The sequence below is a fragment of the Filobasidium floriforme genome (assembly GCF_021052385.1).
Source record: "Filobasidium floriforme strain CBS 6241 chromosome Unknown HD553scaffold_4, whole genome shotgun sequence".
Lineage (NCBI taxonomy): Eukaryota > Fungi > Basidiomycota > Tremellomycetes > Filobasidiales > Filobasidiaceae > Filobasidium > Filobasidium floriforme.
Genome location: NW_025763625.1, coordinates 622,859 through 639,513, shown reverse-complemented (window position 1 = coordinate 639,513; position 16,655 = coordinate 622,859). Strand labels below are relative to the sequence as shown.

The 16,655-nt window shown below is 53.7% G+C and overlaps 6 protein-coding genes across 6 annotated transcripts; 3 read left to right on the top strand and 3 right to left on the bottom strand.

The window, feature by feature from the left end:
* Nucleotides 1-116: 116 nt before the first annotated feature.
* Nucleotides 117-2,430, top strand: HD553DRAFT_306467 (uncharacterized protein). Its single transcript, XM_046179279.1, has 2 exons — nt 117-337; nt 408-2,430. The coding sequence occupies exon 2, from the start codon at nt 426-428 to the stop codon at nt 2,052-2,054; it is 1,629 nt and encodes a 542-aa protein (XP_046038858.1). The 5' UTR covers nt 117-337; nt 408-425; the 3' UTR covers nt 2,055-2,430.
* On the bottom strand, nt 2,408-4,027 carry HD553DRAFT_306465 (Pre protein translocase subunit Sec66-domain-containing protein). The gene is made up of 3 exons (XM_046179278.1): nt 3,802-4,027; nt 3,306-3,707; nt 2,408-3,220 (listed from the first exon to the last, which is right to left on the bottom strand). The coding sequence occupies exons 1-3, from the start codon at nt 3,893-3,895 to the stop codon at nt 2,841-2,843; spliced, it is 876 nt and encodes a 291-aa protein (XP_046038857.1). The 5' UTR covers nt 3,896-4,027; the 3' UTR covers nt 2,408-2,840.
* A 132-nt stretch (nt 4,028-4,159) lies between these two features.
* On the bottom strand, nt 4,160-5,186 carry HD553DRAFT_306463 (uncharacterized protein; the record flags this gene model as incomplete). The annotated part of the gene is made up of 1 exon (XM_046179277.1): nt 4,160-5,186. A coding segment is annotated over one exon (854 nt), but the record flags the coding sequence as incomplete, so codon positions are not given.
* Nucleotides 5,187-6,214: 1,028 nt separating this feature from the next.
* HD553DRAFT_306462 (chondroitin AC/alginate lyase) lies at nt 6,215-10,135 on the top strand. Its single transcript, XM_046179276.1, has 6 exons — nt 6,215-6,516; nt 7,126-7,213; nt 7,297-7,640; nt 7,717-8,158; nt 8,230-9,367; nt 9,440-10,135. Exons 1-6 carry the CDS (start codon nt 6,457-6,459, stop codon nt 9,888-9,890), a joined length of 2,523 nt encoding a protein of 840 aa, XP_046038855.1. The 5' UTR covers nt 6,215-6,456; the 3' UTR covers nt 9,891-10,135.
* Nucleotides 10,136-10,256: 121 nt separating this feature from the next.
* Nucleotides 10,257-12,344, top strand: HD553DRAFT_306461 (uncharacterized protein). Its single transcript, XM_046179275.1, has 3 exons — nt 10,257-11,772; nt 11,841-11,996; nt 12,076-12,344. The coding sequence occupies exons 1-3, from the start codon at nt 10,350-10,352 to the stop codon at nt 12,198-12,200; spliced, it is 1,704 nt and encodes a 567-aa protein (XP_046038854.1). The 5' UTR covers nt 10,257-10,349; the 3' UTR covers nt 12,201-12,344.
* A 966-nt stretch (nt 12,345-13,310) lies between these two features.
* Nucleotides 13,311-15,417, bottom strand: HD553DRAFT_281313 (major facilitator superfamily domain-containing protein). Its single transcript, XM_046178130.1, has 9 exons — nt 14,891-15,417; nt 14,819-14,825; nt 14,576-14,755; nt 14,435-14,508; nt 14,300-14,375; nt 14,036-14,223; nt 13,907-13,976; nt 13,794-13,848; nt 13,311-13,730 (listed from the first exon to the last, which is right to left on the bottom strand). The coding sequence occupies exons 1-9, from the start codon at nt 15,341-15,343 to the stop codon at nt 13,346-13,348; spliced, it is 1,488 nt and encodes a 495-aa protein (XP_046038853.1). The 5' UTR covers nt 15,344-15,417; the 3' UTR covers nt 13,311-13,345.
* Nucleotides 15,418-16,655: the final 1,238 nt, after the last annotated feature.

The window sequence follows — 16,655 nt, the reverse complement described above, 5'->3', positions numbered from 1 at the left end:
CGCAGATCAGTTGGGTGAATAAATTTGGCCTCACCCGCCCCCCAATGGTAAACCTCCTTTCGTCATCTCATCAACATCATTCAACATTCATTGTCATCCAGATCATCCATCGTATTGTCACTTCTGCTTTATCGATTCATACACCTAGTCTGTCACCCGAGCGATCAGTCATTTGGGAAGATCATCATCTAATCAACCATCGTCCTCGCTCCCGTATCGTCGTCGGCAATCCCATCGCCGTCGTATCGATCAACGGTCGACCACTCGCTAGGCATCTAGGAAAATATAGCTTGCCGGCAGACCTGCCCATTGTGGAGGTCATCTATCCCTATAGACAGTAAGCATATATCTCACAGTGCCTCAGCCCACTTTACTGCTCGTGACTGATCTACTTGCGGATGTGACAGTATCCCTCCGTCCCGACGATGCCTCGTCCCCCCATTCCCGATGGCTACGTCGTTTTTGATCCTCAACTCGCCCCTAGCAACCCTCTCGCAGGGACACCTTATCCTTCCGAGTTCAAGACCGTAGCAAACGAACTCATGTATGAATCCGCGGACCCCTTATACAACTTTTTCCAAAGGCAACAAGACCACCAGTATTGCGTCGACGGTTGGCGTGGATTGATCGGCGGCTTCTTACCCCAAGGACGTATGGTTGCCGTTGCTGCAACTACGCCAACCTTCAACTCGCTCGCTACACCCGGTCTCAGCGAGCTCTATGCACGCGACTATGCGGATGTCAACCGCGAATTCGATGAGGCTAGAGATCAAGTTGGACCTCAAATGAGCGACGACAATCGTTCTGACCTCGACGATCTCTCGCTTTGGGCAATCAACACAAACGCGGTACTTGACCAGATTAGGCGGAGCGCTCGCCACGCAGACTTCCTCTGCCATGCCCTTATCGGTGGTCGCGACGCTGCGTTGTATCCAGATCGTCGATTCCTCCGAATAGTCTTGCTCCTCGGAGAGATCAAACAGTTCCTGCCAGAAAACCTCGAATTCAAAAACAGGATGTGGATGATCGCCGCCCTTTGCCAAGCTCTCAAATATCTTGCGTACGGAAACGAGATGTTTGGGTCCACTTTCGGGTTTCTAGCGTTCGGCCGGTTCTTTCGACGTGCCCTTATCGTTGACGGAGACCTCTACGTTGATATCGGACCCGTCAATGGACAAATCGCCTCAGTCGTTCGAGACATGTCACTTTATGACTTGATCCTGTATGGGACAGGAGCGGATGCGCAGCCTATGAATCTCGGGCAAGAATTGCGACCTGATTCCACACCGATCGACGGCGCTGCTGGGTACGCTCTTGTCGCCTTTCTCCAAGCTATGGGTCAATCATGGGTACGCGAAGCTGCCGGAGGGATTCAGGGAATGCCGAGCTTCGCTGACATGGAACTCGGAGGTGCTTTCGCTCGAGTCGCCGACTTCTCGCTCGAGATGCTGGGCGGTACCGTGGCGCAAGTGTATCTTTACTGTCGGGACCACGAGGAAAACAACAGAGATCTTCGTCTACTGCTGAGACAGATGCAGCAGCAGTACCAACAACAACAACAACAACAACAACAAGAACAACAACAACAACAACAGCAACAGCAACAATATCAATATCAGAACCAACACCAACACCAATACCCAAACCAACGATACCACCAACACCAGCTGCATCAACCGCCGGCGGGAGGTGAACTCGCTGATTCGCCGACTACGGCTGTAACCGTGCCAGAGGAAGGAGACGTCTTCGATCATGATGCCCCCGCCATGACCGCCTCTACCTCGACTTCGTCCAACGGGACGCTCGTCCTGACACCAGAACAGCCACAAAGCTCCACCTTCAATCATCATGAGCTCGACGAGGTTGCTAATGCCGACGACCCGATGAAGATGCATCTCTACCACAAAGTTGAGACGTGTCAGGCCAAGACTAGTCCGCAGGTTCAACGACACTATCCCGGACTTTCGGACAAGAACAAAGCTGACCTGGAGGCAATACTCCGGGGCGCAGTCGACCTCGACCTTGAGAAGCTTATGGCGGAGTTTGACCTGTGAACCAGCAAGACCCGCCACAAGTTTTAGGATATAATACGAACCATCACGTTACGTCACGATTTCACGTTTTCCCTTCACGACCTTACCTTTTCCCTCTACGATTTTATCATCAATGTATCCACGCGAAAATGTCTTTCTCTGGTCCTTGACAAATATGGTCACAATCTACGTTATTTTGAAGGTCAGATTGCAGTCCCTCTTTGTTCGCTCTCCGAATTCGGCGGTCAACACACCGCCGCGCTCCATTTATGTATATCGACCAGAAGTTGCAGAGCTCGATCAATCCGCCTCGTCTCCGTCTTTCCGGGGCGGGCATATGTTGCTAAGGGGTGCTATCATTTAGCTGCCTCATATGGAAATCATCATTTCTCATCTCCCTGTCATCGGCTGGGTCAAGACTACTATGACGGCCAGGTCTCATCACGGCGAGGTCTCATCACGGCGTGAAAGATTGACTGGACTTTCATCAGCCTCAAGGATGCATTTCGCCTGAGTATGCCTGCTTCTCAATACTGGGTATCATGCGTATTCATGCTGGTCGACAATTCATGGATCGCTCGCGCGACCGATTACCAAAGACCTTGTCTGCAACCCCAAACACTCCATCATTCGACAACCCGGCAATCCTGATCATGATATAGATCTCGCTCTATGACTAGGTCACAGTTAGATTATCGTTTCTTGCTCTTCTTCTTGCCCGAAGCCGGTGTGCTCTGTTCGACACAAACACGAAGACGATCGCATTTCCGGTCATCGTCCATCTGGCAGGACCCCAAGCCAGCGACATCAACTCACCTTGCCGCTGCCGCTCGATCCTTTTACGGGCGTCGATAGACTCGAAACGACTTCGTTCGCGTTGTCACCGGATTTCTCGTCGACCATCTTGAGATCGGGCGTGACTTCTCCTGTCCCAGTTCCGGTCGCCGGGGTGGACGTACCGCTGTTCTTGACCGGGGTCGATTGACCCGTCGATCCGGACGTCTGGACAGGACTGGCTGCGGCGGTGTTTGTCGAAATCACAGTAGGAGTAGAGGTGGAAGGGGCGGCCTGCATGGTCATGGTGCTAGGTTTCGCAGGGGTCTGGATCTGGGGTTGACCGTTGTTCGAGATGGGCATCGGCGCGATGGCCGATCGGAAAGTTGGGTCGAGAATCTTGAATTTGCGCTCTATACCCGATCAACGGAAGCGAAGAATGAGAATCCCCTCGTTCAGGTGTTCCTGAAACAAACGAGACGTGAACCTGGGACTGACCTTCCTCCATCCTGACCTTGTCGATCCCACTCAAGACATCCTTGATCTTGTCCCTTCCGACCATCTCGCTCGCACTAGCAAACACCCACTGTCCCCATCCTTGCCTGTAACTATTGGCCTCGCTGACCACATCAACTACCTCGGCCTCCATCTCCTTTTCCGCCGCGGCGAACCTGGCTTGTACGTCCTCGTTCAGTCCTCCGGACTGGATGAGCGCCGCCAGAGCTTGTTTGGAGACTCGAAGACGATGGATCCTGCGTACGTCTTCAGAGGCACGGAGAAGGAGGGCGGCCATGAGGATCCGGTCGTCGATGGGTTGAGTCTGTTGTTGCGAGAGGAGGGAGATGTAGAGGTCTCTAGGTCTATGGACCGGGAACCATGGTTCGGTCGTAAGGATGGCGGCTATCGGAAAATTTCGAGTATCGATTGCATTGTCAGTAGACCGTACGTTTTGAGGTCAAGACGAGATGATAGTGAACCGGAAGATGGAACGCACCTTCTTTGCTCTTCCTATGCCACTTGCTGAACAGGAGCAGTGATCCGACGAGGATGCTCACGTACAGCAATGGTACGTAGATGGGAAGCGCCATCGTGTGCAGGTCCACTCTTACTTAGGCCAAGTCGATGAACTTGTCCGGTGATCCTGGTGTGCTACGAGAGGAAGTGATGGTATGTATTGAGAATGTGTCGAAGTGATCAAAGGGCAAGTTGCAAGTTGCGTTCACCCCCGTCCTGCAGCGATCAACGTGGACGAAGACGCGCGCGTGACGTGTAGCTTGGGTAACTCATAGCTCGTAGGCGGTTTCGGTGCAAATTGAAACCATCAAGTTGCGATTCTGATCGAGAGAGATCGTCGTCACACGGTTATCAAGCCAGATAACTCATTATTGTGCTCTCTTGACGTAATGTACAATTCTGGATTTAATCGTCACCAACGTCATCATATATCATTCTCCCGGTCACCGTCTAATCAAGATTGTTATCAGTATTTGTTATCCGACAACCTCATCCCGCCAAAATCCCAGATCTAGAACTTGATAAAGTCCGCCGCCATCTCGAGCGCTCGCGCACGATCTCCCACAAAGTCGAACAGCTGCAGTTGATGTTGAATGGACATTGAAGCGAGTGGTTTAGCTATAGTCAACAGGTGATTTTGGTATTGGCTCAGTTCCGCGTCGTCAAACGTAGGTTGCTCCTCTGTGGATGGCCAATCGAACGTGAGTTGCTCCTTTGTCATCGACCAGACCGACGAGTTGTTCACGGCGAGAGAGCCATGAGAGCCGCTGGAAGTAGATGAAGTCCCTACCGATCCTGTCGAGTCCGACGCTGTAAGCCGAGTGCTGCTCGTCGCTTCGACGTTTGTGATTTCCCCGTTCCCGCCTTCATCTTTGCGCTTGATTTTCGAGGCCGCAGTCTCGGCTGTTCCGAGGCGTAGGGTAGAATCTCTGTGGCCGTAGATCTCCGAGTGAAAGACCCCTGATCGCACGGGCATCAACAGCCTCTGCGCGAGGTGAGCGTTGGGAGCGGTTCGTCCTGGCACCTGTATCGCGGCAAGCTCGTCAAGGTGCTCGATCCGATAGACTGTAGCGGAGATCAGATACATCAGCCTGTCGAATGAGAGCTGATGGCGCTCGAATTCCATATCTTTCCAGTGGATCGGATTCGTATGGTCGATTGCGCCTTGCTGATAGGAAGGATGGATGTCCACGTAAATCTCGTCCGGGGAGAAAGCGATGATTCTCCTGAACGAGTAGCCAACCACAGAGACCCCGTAGATTGGAGCATGGGGCAAGAGTTTCTTGTACTCGAGCCATTCCGCAATTGAATATACGATTTGAGATCCGATAGGCTCACTGGATTCATAGTCCAAATGGATCATAGGTGCCGCTCGTTCTGCAACGGCCTCGAGTGTTTGCGCAAAGGTTGTATTGGGTGCGGGCACCTTCTTGTACTGAAAGAGACCAATAGTGACCCAGCGATCACAGAGAGTAGAGTTGTTGGGGTACATCTCGCTCGAGGTGAAGGTCCCGAGAGTATCGTCTGCGTATCGGCTCGTAGACCCGATCACGACGTTCTCCGAGCCGAATCCGGGAAACCGCCAGGGGAAGGCTCTTTGGTATTGGGAAAACAGGTGGCCCATACGTTCCCTGATTTGAGATTCATGAGTAACATGCAATCTTCCCAATTGATCCTGTCTGTTCCAGTGAGGCAAGCATGCGATCGGATACGATGTCACCGGATTCAAGAACGGCGAGGGGGCGGGTTGATTCTGCATGTTATAGATGGCTTGTTTTGGAGAGCGATTGACGACGGCGCCAGGGGAGGAAGAGGCGAATGGCCAGCTGGGCACCTCGTGTATGCATGGACGATACATGATATCGATAGACAGGGTGTCGTTTGATGCAAAAGATGATGATCATGATGAATCAACGTTGAGCCGATGAGCGTGACCGACATCGGAAGCTAATCACCCGTCTCTCTCGGGCCCGCAGTGTGCGTGTCTTTTTTCGTTGTGGTTTATGGCGCAGCGGGCTGTGCTGGCGCGGGATCGTGCCGACGTAATCAAAACAAATGGGTCGTACAGCAATTAGCAAAGACAAGACGCGAAGACGTCGACCTCGATAAAAGACGGTAAACGATGAGACCACATCCGTTTCTCAAATTTGCGAGAGCGAGAAAGCTGTGCAATCTTGTATGGTATCAATCGATGCCCTTCCGTCAGCGGACGTGACCCTTGTGTTGTGATCGTTGTGATTTTGCGTCTACTTTACGTGCCAAGGGACGCGTTCCGCCTGCTGTCCCCCCTGCCTGTGCCCTCCGCTTGCCTCCGTGCCGCCCCCCTTCTTTAGCTCCAGCCAGGAGGAACGAGCTTTTATTTACAAGTAACACGCCGACGAGCGACTTTGCCTCTCATTTCCTACCCAACCTACTGTGTCTCATAGGATTTGGATCACTACTAAGCTACTGATTGTACAGCGACACCGCCCCTACTACATCTTCTACTTTCTTTCCCCTTCCGTCTCTCTTTTTCTACGACCAGAGAGAAGAAGGCCAGACCCCATATTCGACCGCCTCGCGACTGGAGGCCAAGAACACGACAGATCGCAAGGACACCAATCACGAAACACGAAGACGAATTTATATACATAGCATGTCTTACTACAACAAGGCTTCAGAGGCCCGGAATGGGTACGATGAGAATTACGACCTGGTGAGTTTTCTCCTCCCCCGTTTTTCAGGTCGTTTCAAGTCTGGCGGTGTTTCGTCGAGCGAGGTGGATCTCGATGGAGGCTGTGCTCGGGGCGGCCGTGCTTTTTGATGGATCGAGTCTGAAACCCAAAGGCAGGAAGGCAGACAGGCAGGAGGAACATAGCGCGATCAAATGATCATTAGGATGGAAGGGTGAGCGGGGAGGGGGGAGTCAAAGGGGAGGGAGATTCGATCGCGGGGTAGCGAACCCTCACAGAAGGGCGGCCGAGAGGGGTGAAAATTCCCCCTCATCAACAGATCAACAGCAACAACAAACACAGCAACATCCATCGATCGACACCACCTCGCTCCGCCTCGAACCCATCAGCCGTCACCCGACTCTTGGCTCAAGCTCAAGAGATTCGACCTTGCGAACCCTACAATCAAGCATTCCAACTCGCCCGCGATCCGTCTTCACTACTTTCCCTGCTACACCTCACCTCATCTTCGCCACTCGTTTCTCGTCTCCGCCGCATCGGCTCTTGCTCTCCACTACTACTATTCGTACTGACATATCAACCGACATCGGCATAACCTTGCTTCTCATCGCCTCGTCTCGTCCATCATGCAGCACAACACGGGCGGATACAGGGACGAGCCCAATGGAGGATACGGGCAGAACAACGGGAGCTACGCCTCGGTAGGCAACGGGAGCCAATGTGAGTCTCGCCCTGACAACACCCTTCGCCCTTGACAGCGCTGGTTCAGATGCTAACGACGTTATCTGCGCTCGCTCTTGTAGACCCGATGTCTGGACCCGGCGCCGTAGCCTCGTCCAACCCCTACACCCCTCAGAAGAAGAAGTCCAACCGTAAAAAGTGGATCATCGGAGGAGTCATTCTCGCCATCATCATCATCCTCGGTGCCGTCCTCGGAGGCGTCTTGGGATCCCGAGCGGGAGGGGACGATGACAACAACACCAGCTCTAACGGGTCCAACCAGGGAGGAGGGAACAACAACGGCGCTGCCGATCCTAGTTCGGGAGGAAACGCCGGGACTGGGAACGCTGGACAGACGGCGGCTGATGGGAACGCTTATTTGGCCATCTCGACGGATGCCAACTCGCTGCCCATCTACCCTACTGCTGTGAGTTCTGGGTTCGCAGACCCTCGTCTTGGTCCTTTGCGGTAGACTGATGTCTATCTTTCTGCTCGTTACGTAGACCGCTACTTCCGGCTACGCTGCCCCTACTGCCGTTGCCGCTGTATGGCCTACCGACACTGAATCCCCTAGCACCTCGTCTCCCCGATCGCACCCCCGACTCTTGGCTCCCGCTTACAAGTGGCAAGCCCTCCGATCCGGTCTGATCGCCCAGGACCCTTATCTCACCCAATGGAACGAGACCATCATGGCCAACGCTCAGACGAACCGCAACTCGGACCTCTTGGAGTACAACCTCGATGGAGGTTTGACGGGCAGTGGAGTGTTGGACATCGCCCGAGAGTTGAAGGTCAGAGTCAAGAACTATGGATATGCGTATCAGATGACGAACGATACCGCGTGGGTCGACCGGACTTTCCTGGAGCTGAGGACGTGTGCGGGCGACAACCCGGACATTCCCTTCGGAACCGATAACACCAGGTGGAACCCTCAGCACTTTTTGGGTGAGCATAGATGCTGAACAGGGGTAGCGATGACGCAACGCAGACGCTGACGAATCTTGCCCGACCGCCAGACGTCGCCGAGTTTGCCTCTGCCTACGGCATCGCTTACGATTGGCTTCACTCCGTCTGGACCGACGAGCAAAAGACTCAAATTCGAGGTTGGATTATCGACTTTGGTCTCAGCTTTGGTCAGGCCGTCTTCAACGGGACTGCTGATGGCAACACTGTCAACACATGGTGGACTCGAGGCGGAAGCGACCCTATCGCCGGAAACTGGAACTGTGTCTGTAACGCCGGATTGACCATGGCCTCGCTCGCCATTCTCGGAGACGACACCACGGGTACCGCCGAGGCCGTTCTCGGATACGTTCCTGACAACGCCAAGGCCGCTTGTATGTTGGCTGTTAGGGATGACGGAACCTGGGCCGAGACCCCGGACTACTGGTACTTTGGAACCACCGGTGCCGCCGAGATGATCTCTGCCTTTGTGACCGCTTACGGCGATGACCAAGGGTTGCTCGAATCCGCCCCTCAGTGGAACTTGACCAGCTTGTTCCACATGTACAACCAGGGCATGACTTACAAGTTCAACTGGGGTGACAACGGTCCCAACAAGTTCTCCGCCACCGCCAACTCGCTCTTCCTCTGGGCCGAGCGATTCGGCGAGCCCAGGTACGCTTTGTACCAGAGGGATCACCCTGACGCTGCCGAGCCTTGGAGCATGTTCTGGTACGACCCGTCTTATCAGGGCGCTTGGTGGGCGAACCTTCCTCTCGACCGCAACTTCGAGGACGAGCGTGACGCTTGGGCTTCCATGAGGTCGAGCTGGACGGAGACCGACGGGACTTTTATCGCCATGCGAAGCGGACTCTTGACCGGTCATCAGACCCATGGAGATCTCGACGTTGGTGACTTTGTCATTGACGCGCTCGGTCAACGATGGGCCGGAGAGTACGGGTCGGGCCAGTACCTTTCGACCGACTACTTTTCGAACGAGACTCAGGGTTCGGCCAGGTGGACCTATTACACCAAGGCTACCGAGGGACAGAACACCTTGTTGCGTGATGGTGCCAACCAGCTCGTGACCGCTGCGCCTACCCACAAGTTTGACTCTACCGGCGAGGCCCAGGGCGCCGCTCCCGGATACGAGGTCCCTGCCGGGTCGTCTGCCTTTTACACTACCGACATGAGCAGTGCCTACAGCGAGGGGTGAGTCGGCCTGTGGTTGTTGTACTGTTTTCCAGAGACAGATGCTAACTTGATCTTCTAAACTCATTGCAGAACCTTCCAACGAGGTATCCGATTCATCAACGATCGAAAGCAGATCTTGCTCCAGGACGACGTCACCGGTGCTGGTGCCGAAGTCCAGTGGCGAATGCAAACCAATGCTACGATTTCTTTGGCCGAGAACAACATGGTCGCCAACCTGGAGCTCGGCGGACAAAAGCTCGCTGCCAGGATCCTCAGCCCCAACACCGCCACTTTCGCCGAGGCTGATCCCGTCAAGTTGTCGACCGACCCAGCATCGCCTCCTGAGGCTTCGTGGGACGGCAACACCTACGATGGTAACCCCTCTCACCCGGGCGTCCGTGTCTTGACCATCACCATGCCTTCGGGAACCGACTTTTCGCTTCAGGTTCTGTTCAACCCCGAATACTCCGGCGACGTATCGCTTATCACCCCTTCATCGGTGCCCATCACCGACTGGTCGAGGACTTCGCACAACAACTAAGAGTGTGCGAGAACCGGAGCCTGTGGATGACTGCAACGAACGATGGACCTTGGTATGACCGCCGGATCTGATTGATCGGATGACCTTGTACGAACCGAGAAGTGGGGTCTCCATGCACCACTATCACCTTATAGAAAACAACTCACGCCCACACGCTGCACGTTGCAAGACGTTGACTCTGTCGTCTCTATATCCTTTCCACATGAACATTATATCCCGTCTGTTCACGTCGTCGGGGACCTTGCCATTCGAGTTTGTTGCTTCCTGTTTTGCGTGATTTGGTTCCGTTGAGACGAGCGTCATCACGGAACCTTGGAAGTCGATACGGCGGTACACCTTTGTGATCCTCTTGCTTGGACAGTATCATTCTCGATTGGACACATCGACCATCCCCCAGTAATCTTCCCCCCGTATGTACATCAACGCCTCGTCGGCTGGTACGCACCTCGATTGTCCGCCATGCAGCGCTCTGCGACCTCCCGGTTAGCTGGTCTCTCCGTTCCACCCGGCAGCATAGCCCACCTCGGTCTCAACTCGCGAAGCCTCTCTGCATCGCTCCTCAATCTCAAGGCAGAGCAGCAGGACTCGGATACGGATCGACATGGTTCGAGCAGGAGGAAAGAGTTGGACGAGATCTCGATCGATTCGACCGGCGGGGATAGCCTTGGCGACGATCAAGGATCGGACGACGAGGATGGACAGGAGAAAGTCGGTGCGGCGGTGCCCGAGCCAGATGTCGATGGAAACAACTCCCCACTGATAGCAATAGCAAGCCATGGTGTAGAGGACGAGCTACTCAAATCGTCGTTCAACCTACCTCAAACTGATCAAGATGAAGGATCGGGCTCAAGTGGGTCCAGCGATGCCTCATCGTCAGCCGGAACGATCCCCACGCCGCGATCACCGCCGCCGACATACGAGTTCGCGACTGGCCCCCTGCTTACCCCGAAAGCCCAACCAGAAGCTGGACCGTCCCGTTCACGTCGAAGCCCACTTTCATGGTCAACAAGTTCGGGAAGGATTAGGCGTATCCGATCCTCTTCACCCGGTCGGCGTAGTGCCGTCGCAGATCGCGAGAGAAACAACGAGGACCAAGCGATCTCGAGCTTGGAAGCGAGTCTCAACTCGCTCGTACCCGCCTTGCTGGAACGGGTTCCTTCGTCTAGCTCTGAGCGTTCCCTATTCCGCTCGTTTGATGAAGAGGCGCTCAGGAGAAGAGGGTTGAAATCTTCGTGCACGAACACCGCGACAGGGATACCCGGAAAGGGCGACGGGGAGGATGACGATCCGAACGCTTTCGTGCTGAGCATCTCTGATCCACCTTCTCCGAGATCTCGGTCAAATTCGATTTCCATGCCGGGCAAAGCGGATGGGGGTAAGATGAGAGGAAGCAAGGGGAAGAGACGGATCAAGATCGTGGACCGGAGTGGGGGCGAATGGCGAGACCTCGTTGAGCGACCTGACGAGGAGGGGCAGGCGGCTTTAAATGGGGATGAGCTATCTGAGCGGATTTTCAAGGCTCAAGCACTTGCTCCTGGAACCGTGTCTGAGGACGGTGGTGCCAGTGAGCCTCGGACACCCAGAGCGCCAACCCTGATCAACAAACGGCTTGACCTTGACCGAACGCGATCATCCCCCCGAATCAACTCCCCAAGCCCTGAAACAACAGAACGACCCGCCTTGACTCGCCATCAAACCAGCTTAAACGCGACCCAAGCAGGCGAACCGTTTGCTCGGGACGTACAGATCATCGGGTGGAAGATCGTAGGAGGGGAAACCAAAGTCCAGAAAGATAGGCCGGGGTCGAGGTCGAACACGCCGTCCACAAGCGATGCACGGAATTATGTCGAAGTGGAACGGGGCAAGATCGGCGCCTTTGTCGGTAAGTCTTCGAGCATGCTCGCTTGATACGACGACCCGAATGCTCAGCTATAGGCCACTATGGATTAGTGTACGAATGCGAAATCTATCTTCGACAGGGGACCAAGGTGACCAGGATGAGGCGATACAACGATTTCGTAGAATTGAGGGATGCTCTGAAATGGGCATACCCCAAATTACGGTACGGCGGGACGCTGCCGAAACTTCCGCCCAAGAACAATCTGTGTAAGCTAGACAGTCCCCTGTCGTGCTCTGCTCGGCGTTTTGTAGACGAGGCTGATCATGCGATGTGATGCTCGTATAGCGAAATTCGAATCAAAGTTTCTCAAGGATAGACAAGCTGGTTTGCAATACTGGCTCAGGACGGTACTACTACACGAGCAAATGGGAAGTAATGAGATTGTTAAACGATGGGTTCTCGCCAAATGAGAGCCTCATCGGGCTGATGTTGTATGATGTGACGAGGAGGCATCACGAGCGCTTCAAGGTTGTATACGAATTTTGGCAAGATGACTGCGTGCAGCACAGGTCTCTTGCTATACGAAGTCGTTGTGGGGAAACCCAAGTTTTCAACTAGCATCTAGTCAGATGGCTATCGCTATCATAGCTCACGGTCAATGGGTGCATGACGATGGGGTTTCGGATGATGACGTCACGGTTGCTTCCGCTCTCTTGCTCGACCGAACCGCCCCGTCGATCGAAGCCAACCCCCCATCCCCATTGCCAAATATAAGAAGTAACGCTGATATCGATCGCCATCTCATTCTCACAGTATCACACTTGAAAGCTTCATACATACGCACCTCACATTATATACACCAAAACCATGTCTCAATTCTTCCGATCCATCACCACCGCCTCGCGACAGGTCACTCGCGTCGCCCGGCCGGCCCCCTCCAACGTTCGATACATCAGCGTCACCCATGCTCGATTCTCCGCCGCTGGATACGGTGACGATCCTACCGAGGGAGCGTCCAACTCGGGAACCAAGACCCCGGCCTCTTCGCCCAACCCTTCCAAGGGCGCCCAGGGCAAGCAGAGCGGTAGCACCGACCCCGAGGTCTCCTCTACCAAGCAGTCTTCGGGTGCAAAGAGCGACAGTATTGCGGAGAAGCAACCCGGTGGAAAGAAGGCGTCCCACAGCGAGGGTAAGTCCAGTTCGGACTAATTAAACATGCTCGCCTGTGAGGATCTATATCTTTCTGCGTAAATCGGGGGCCTGAAACCCTCACCGAACGCAACACGCCAACATCTCTCGTTGACACGCCTTCCTTTCGCTCCATAGAGGTTGACCCGGAGGTGAAAAATGCCCTCGGATCGGAGTCTGGAGCCAAGACCTTGGAGAGCGACAACCCATCGGACAGGAAGCCTGGCGAGACCGTCGCAGACAAGGAGACCAAGCTTCCCGGCAAGCCCGTTGAGAAGAAGGAATGAGAGTCTGGATGGAGAGGACTGGAAGATAATCGCAACGAAACTTGTAAATGAAACCGCAATACAGCAATGAACCGATACAACTATGTGATCACCTGCTACAATGCATCTTGCCGAGTGCTGCTCTTCATCTGCCTTTGTTCCTAGACCGGCCGATCTGAAGACAGCCGACTTTGTTTGCGGTCTGCCAGATCATTTTGGCCTAGCTCTACCATAACGACATCTTCCTTGCCCGGCGATTTTACGTCTCCTCCTTGGTCCTGTCTCGCCTCCTCCTCCTGGTGGACGACCTGTTGCTTTCTCAGCTTGCTACCTCCTTGCCATCCTAGCCACCTTGTAGTTGCGTGTGGACCCCTCGCAAAGTGAACCAACAGAGCGAAACCCAAGAACCCCATTGAGAGTCCCGAGCTTGCTGTCCAGCCTCCTATGGTATAAAGTTTCGCTCCGACTGACGTACCCATAGTCTGGCCAAGGAAGAGCGAGATGATGAAGACCGAGTTCAAGCGGGCCCTGGCTTCTGGTTTCAAACTTTTGATCCATAAATCAGATTAGCATCAGCTTTACGAAGCGGACAAAAAAGGACGAGCTTACGCATAGATCCTGGTACTGAGGCTGACTTGACCTATCTGCAGACCAATGTCCAGACCTGGTGTTGTCGTATATGATCAGACATGGAATGGCTCCAACATAGCGTATGAACTTACCGAAACAGACTACCGCTACAGCTCCGACAGACCGTTTCGCTGCCCCCGTGGCGATCGCCATCGAACAGAGCTATAACAAACGGATCGGCGTAAGCACACTCTTCTACTTCTTCCTCGGAACAAGCTTACCTGGATACTTAGTCCTAGCAATACCCCTACCCAGGTGACCAGCTTATCGATGAGCCTACCGGTAAACGGTGCCAAGCACACGGCAAGGATCCCGATCAGTCCGAAAAGACCGATCTGGAGTGGGTCGTAGCCGTAGGGCGGGTCGGAGAGCAGGAAAGTCAAGGTGTTCCAAAAGCTTTGAAAGACCGCTACAAAAATACGTGATCAGCTGAATCGCGCCAAAAGAGTTACGTCTATCAGGTATATAGGCAAATGTTGACTTACCGGCAGTCAGGAAACCGATCAACGAGCACTGAACGAGAGTGGGAAACTTGTAGATGTAGGTCAACATGCTCCAAAGCTGTTTGCTTCGCACTATTAGCTGATTGGAAGCATAGTAGCATTTGCATCCCATCTCACCATTTGGAAGTAAGATATGCCTCGAGTTTTCGGCGGAAAATCTGGCAACGCAAAATACATTGCGACCCAGGTGACTAAAACACAGCGAAGTATTGGTCGTGAAGCCTACACCGAACAGGCTCAACTCTGCGACTGACTCACCTGCTTGCAGACCCACAGCCATCCAGTATACGTTCCTCCAGCTCGAATAATTTGTGATGGTCCCGCTCAGGACCCTCGCCACCAAGACACCCAACGTCAAGCCGCTAAGCGTGATGGCGAGTGCTTGAGCGCGTTTTTCGGGTTGAGCCATATCAGCAGTTAATGGTAACATGATCTGAGCTGTAGGATTCATGCAGCGGTAAGGAACTAGCAGAACAGCTGGATATTGAATTCTGTTCTTACGAGTGACCTTTGTGCGCAAGAGCATATTAGCTTCACATGTAGTTGAGACATATTGACTAGATTCGTACTTACCGTCAACAACGCCGAGAAGAAATTGATGATCTCGAATTGTAATAACGTTTGACTGGTAGCCACACCGACACTGAGAGCCACAGTACCTGCAATCAAGAGCAAGACCAGACTCCTCCTTCGTACGAGATCTCCGAGCGGACTGATCAAGAGGATGCCGACCGCATAACCCGCCTGAGTCAACGTCGGTGCCAACGAGATCTCATCATACCCAACATCGAAGGTCTCTGACAGGTATGACAATATCGGCTGAGCGTAGTAGAGGTTGGCCACCGTCGCGGTCGAAGCCGCCGCAAAGAGAAAGTTGAGCGCCAGGCCGAATGGGAACGGGCGATCGGGGTGGTATCGGAGCCGTTTGGGTATCGGCAAGAAGTACAGATTGGTCTTCGAGACGCGATAATCCGTGGCCTCCTTTGACTGGACCTCGGGGTCGGCCGTGTTGTCCTGAACACTCATACGAGATTAGATCAAATTGAACCTCATGGAAGTTGTATCAGATTTGTCCGTGGTCATTGCAAGAGGACAAACGCACACCCCCTTTAGCTCTTCATTTACATTCGGAGAGTTCCATATCGTCGTGCATGTCGGCGTTCGATTTTGCGGTCCGATCGCGAAACACACGATCGATCGACCTCCACTCGTTCGGACATTGCCGACGGTGCTGTGGCGCTGCGAATTGATATCCCGAACAGATGATGTTGAACACTCAGGAGGGCAAAGCACTCATGCAGACCTGGCACAGTTCACGTCCTTCCTCTAAAAAGGTCCTCCTTCATCTCGAAAAGGCCAGAAAAGAAGCTTCAAAGAGCTCATGATCTAAAGCTGCTACCAAGGGACCCCGCAAAGGTTGCAATGCAAAGAAGCCTCTGGAAGAAATGATTGGTATCATCACCGTTGTGGACCGGGTGTGCAAAGATAGGCCCGTGTTACTTCGGTTCCGATACTGTGCTCTTCTTGTCACGTTCGAGCACTGGACAACATACAACTCTTGATATGCATCTGAACAAAGAAGACGATAAATACAGGGGCGCACGCTATGCACTCTGACTGATTTTGATCATGGTAACGATCATCAAGCCCACGAATGACAGCAGTGCGAATACCTCTCGTCCGGAATCTAGACGTGAGGCCATGACAATGCAAGCGCTCAACGCCGCTGTCAACGATAGGCAAGATTGAAGACTGGCGGAGGAAGTTATATATCAGCATGCAGTTCGATCTGAACACAGATCGACATCCACGTACCTCTGCGATTTGTCTACCAGTGTCAATTCTCCTACCGAGCTCCTCCTAACAGGCGCGCTCCGGCCTCGCACAGAACGAGCAACGTCGGCTCTCCCATCTTGCTTGCCAAAACCAACGTTGGACCCGAAACCTCCCAAGACGCTTGCCAGCAAGAAGAGCCCTCCCGATAGAGGCCAGATCGAGTCCGACGTCGTCGCCTTGGTGAGCGATAGCAGGAGCGGGGAGCAGATGTAGAGAACGAAGGGTGGGAGGAGCCACGAGAGGGTCATGTCCGGTCCATCGACATCGCTTTTGAACCCATCCCGAATCGTCTTGCTGGCCCGTCTCCACTTGGAGACCGAGGCAAGAATTAGAACGCCGAGGAGATTGAAGCTGTTGAGATGTGAGGCCTTGATCTGATCCAGCAGCAAGGCCCGGAATACCAGCACGAAAAAGGCGACGAAGAAGAAAAAGGTAGCTTGAGGAATAACCTCTCGCTTCAAGAGGGTCATGACGGATGGCCCTTGAGGTCCAGAGGCTATGA

What these genes read in the sequence shown, in the direction of transcription:
- HD553DRAFT_306467 (XM_046179279.1), top strand. Translation starts at nt 426, where the DNA reads ATGCCTCGTCCCCCCATTCCCGATGGCTACGTCGTTTTTGATCCTCAA.
- HD553DRAFT_306465 (XM_046179278.1), bottom strand. Translation starts at nt 3,895, where the DNA reads ATGGCGCTTCCCATCTACGTACCATTGCTGTACGTGAGCATCCTCGTC. An exon ending in GCATAGGAAGAGCAAAGAAG is followed by an intron (nt 3,708 to 3,801) that starts GTGCGTTCCATC and finishes ATTTTCCGATAG; the next exon opens with CCGCCATCCTTACGACCGAA. An exon ending in CAAGGTCAGGATGGAGGAAG is followed by an intron (nt 3,221 to 3,305) that starts GTCAGTCCCAGG and finishes GATCGGGTATAG; the next exon opens with AGCGCAAATTCAAGATTCTC.
- HD553DRAFT_306462 (XM_046179276.1), top strand. Translation starts at nt 6,457, where the DNA reads ATGTCTTACTACAACAAGGCTTCAGAGGCCCGGAATGGGTACGATGAG. An exon ending in TGCCCATCTACCCTACTGCT is followed by an intron (nt 7,641 to 7,716) that starts GTGAGTTCTGGG and finishes CTCGTTACGTAG; the next exon opens with ACCGCTACTTCCGGCTACGC. An exon ending in AGCAGTGCCTACAGCGAGGG is followed by an intron (nt 9,368 to 9,439) that starts GTGAGTCGGCCT and finishes AACTCATTGCAG; the next exon opens with AACCTTCCAACGAGGTATCC.
- HD553DRAFT_306461 (XM_046179275.1), top strand. Translation starts at nt 10,350, where the DNA reads ATGCAGCGCTCTGCGACCTCCCGGTTAGCTGGTCTCTCCGTTCCACCC. An exon ending in CAAGATCGGCGCCTTTGTCG is followed by an intron (nt 11,773 to 11,840) that starts GTAAGTCTTCGA and finishes ACTATGGATTAG; the next exon opens with TGTACGAATGCGAAATCTAT. An exon ending in TCCGCCCAAGAACAATCTGT is followed by an intron (nt 11,997 to 12,075) that starts GTAAGCTAGACA and finishes ATGCTCGTATAG; the next exon opens with CGAAATTCGAATCAAAGTTT.
- HD553DRAFT_281313 (XM_046178130.1), bottom strand. Translation starts at nt 15,343, where the DNA reads ATGAGTGTTCAGGACAACACGGCCGACCCCGAGGTCCAGTCAAAGGAG. An exon ending in GGCTGTGGGTCTGCAAGCAG is followed by an intron (nt 14,509 to 14,575) that starts GTGAGTCAGTCG and finishes GCTGTGTTTTAG; the next exon opens with TCACCTGGGTCGCAATGTAT. An exon ending in TGTAGCGGTAGTCTGTTTCG is followed by an intron (nt 13,849 to 13,906) that starts GTAAGTTCATAC and finishes CGACAACACCAG; the next exon opens with GTCTGGACATTGGTCTGCAG.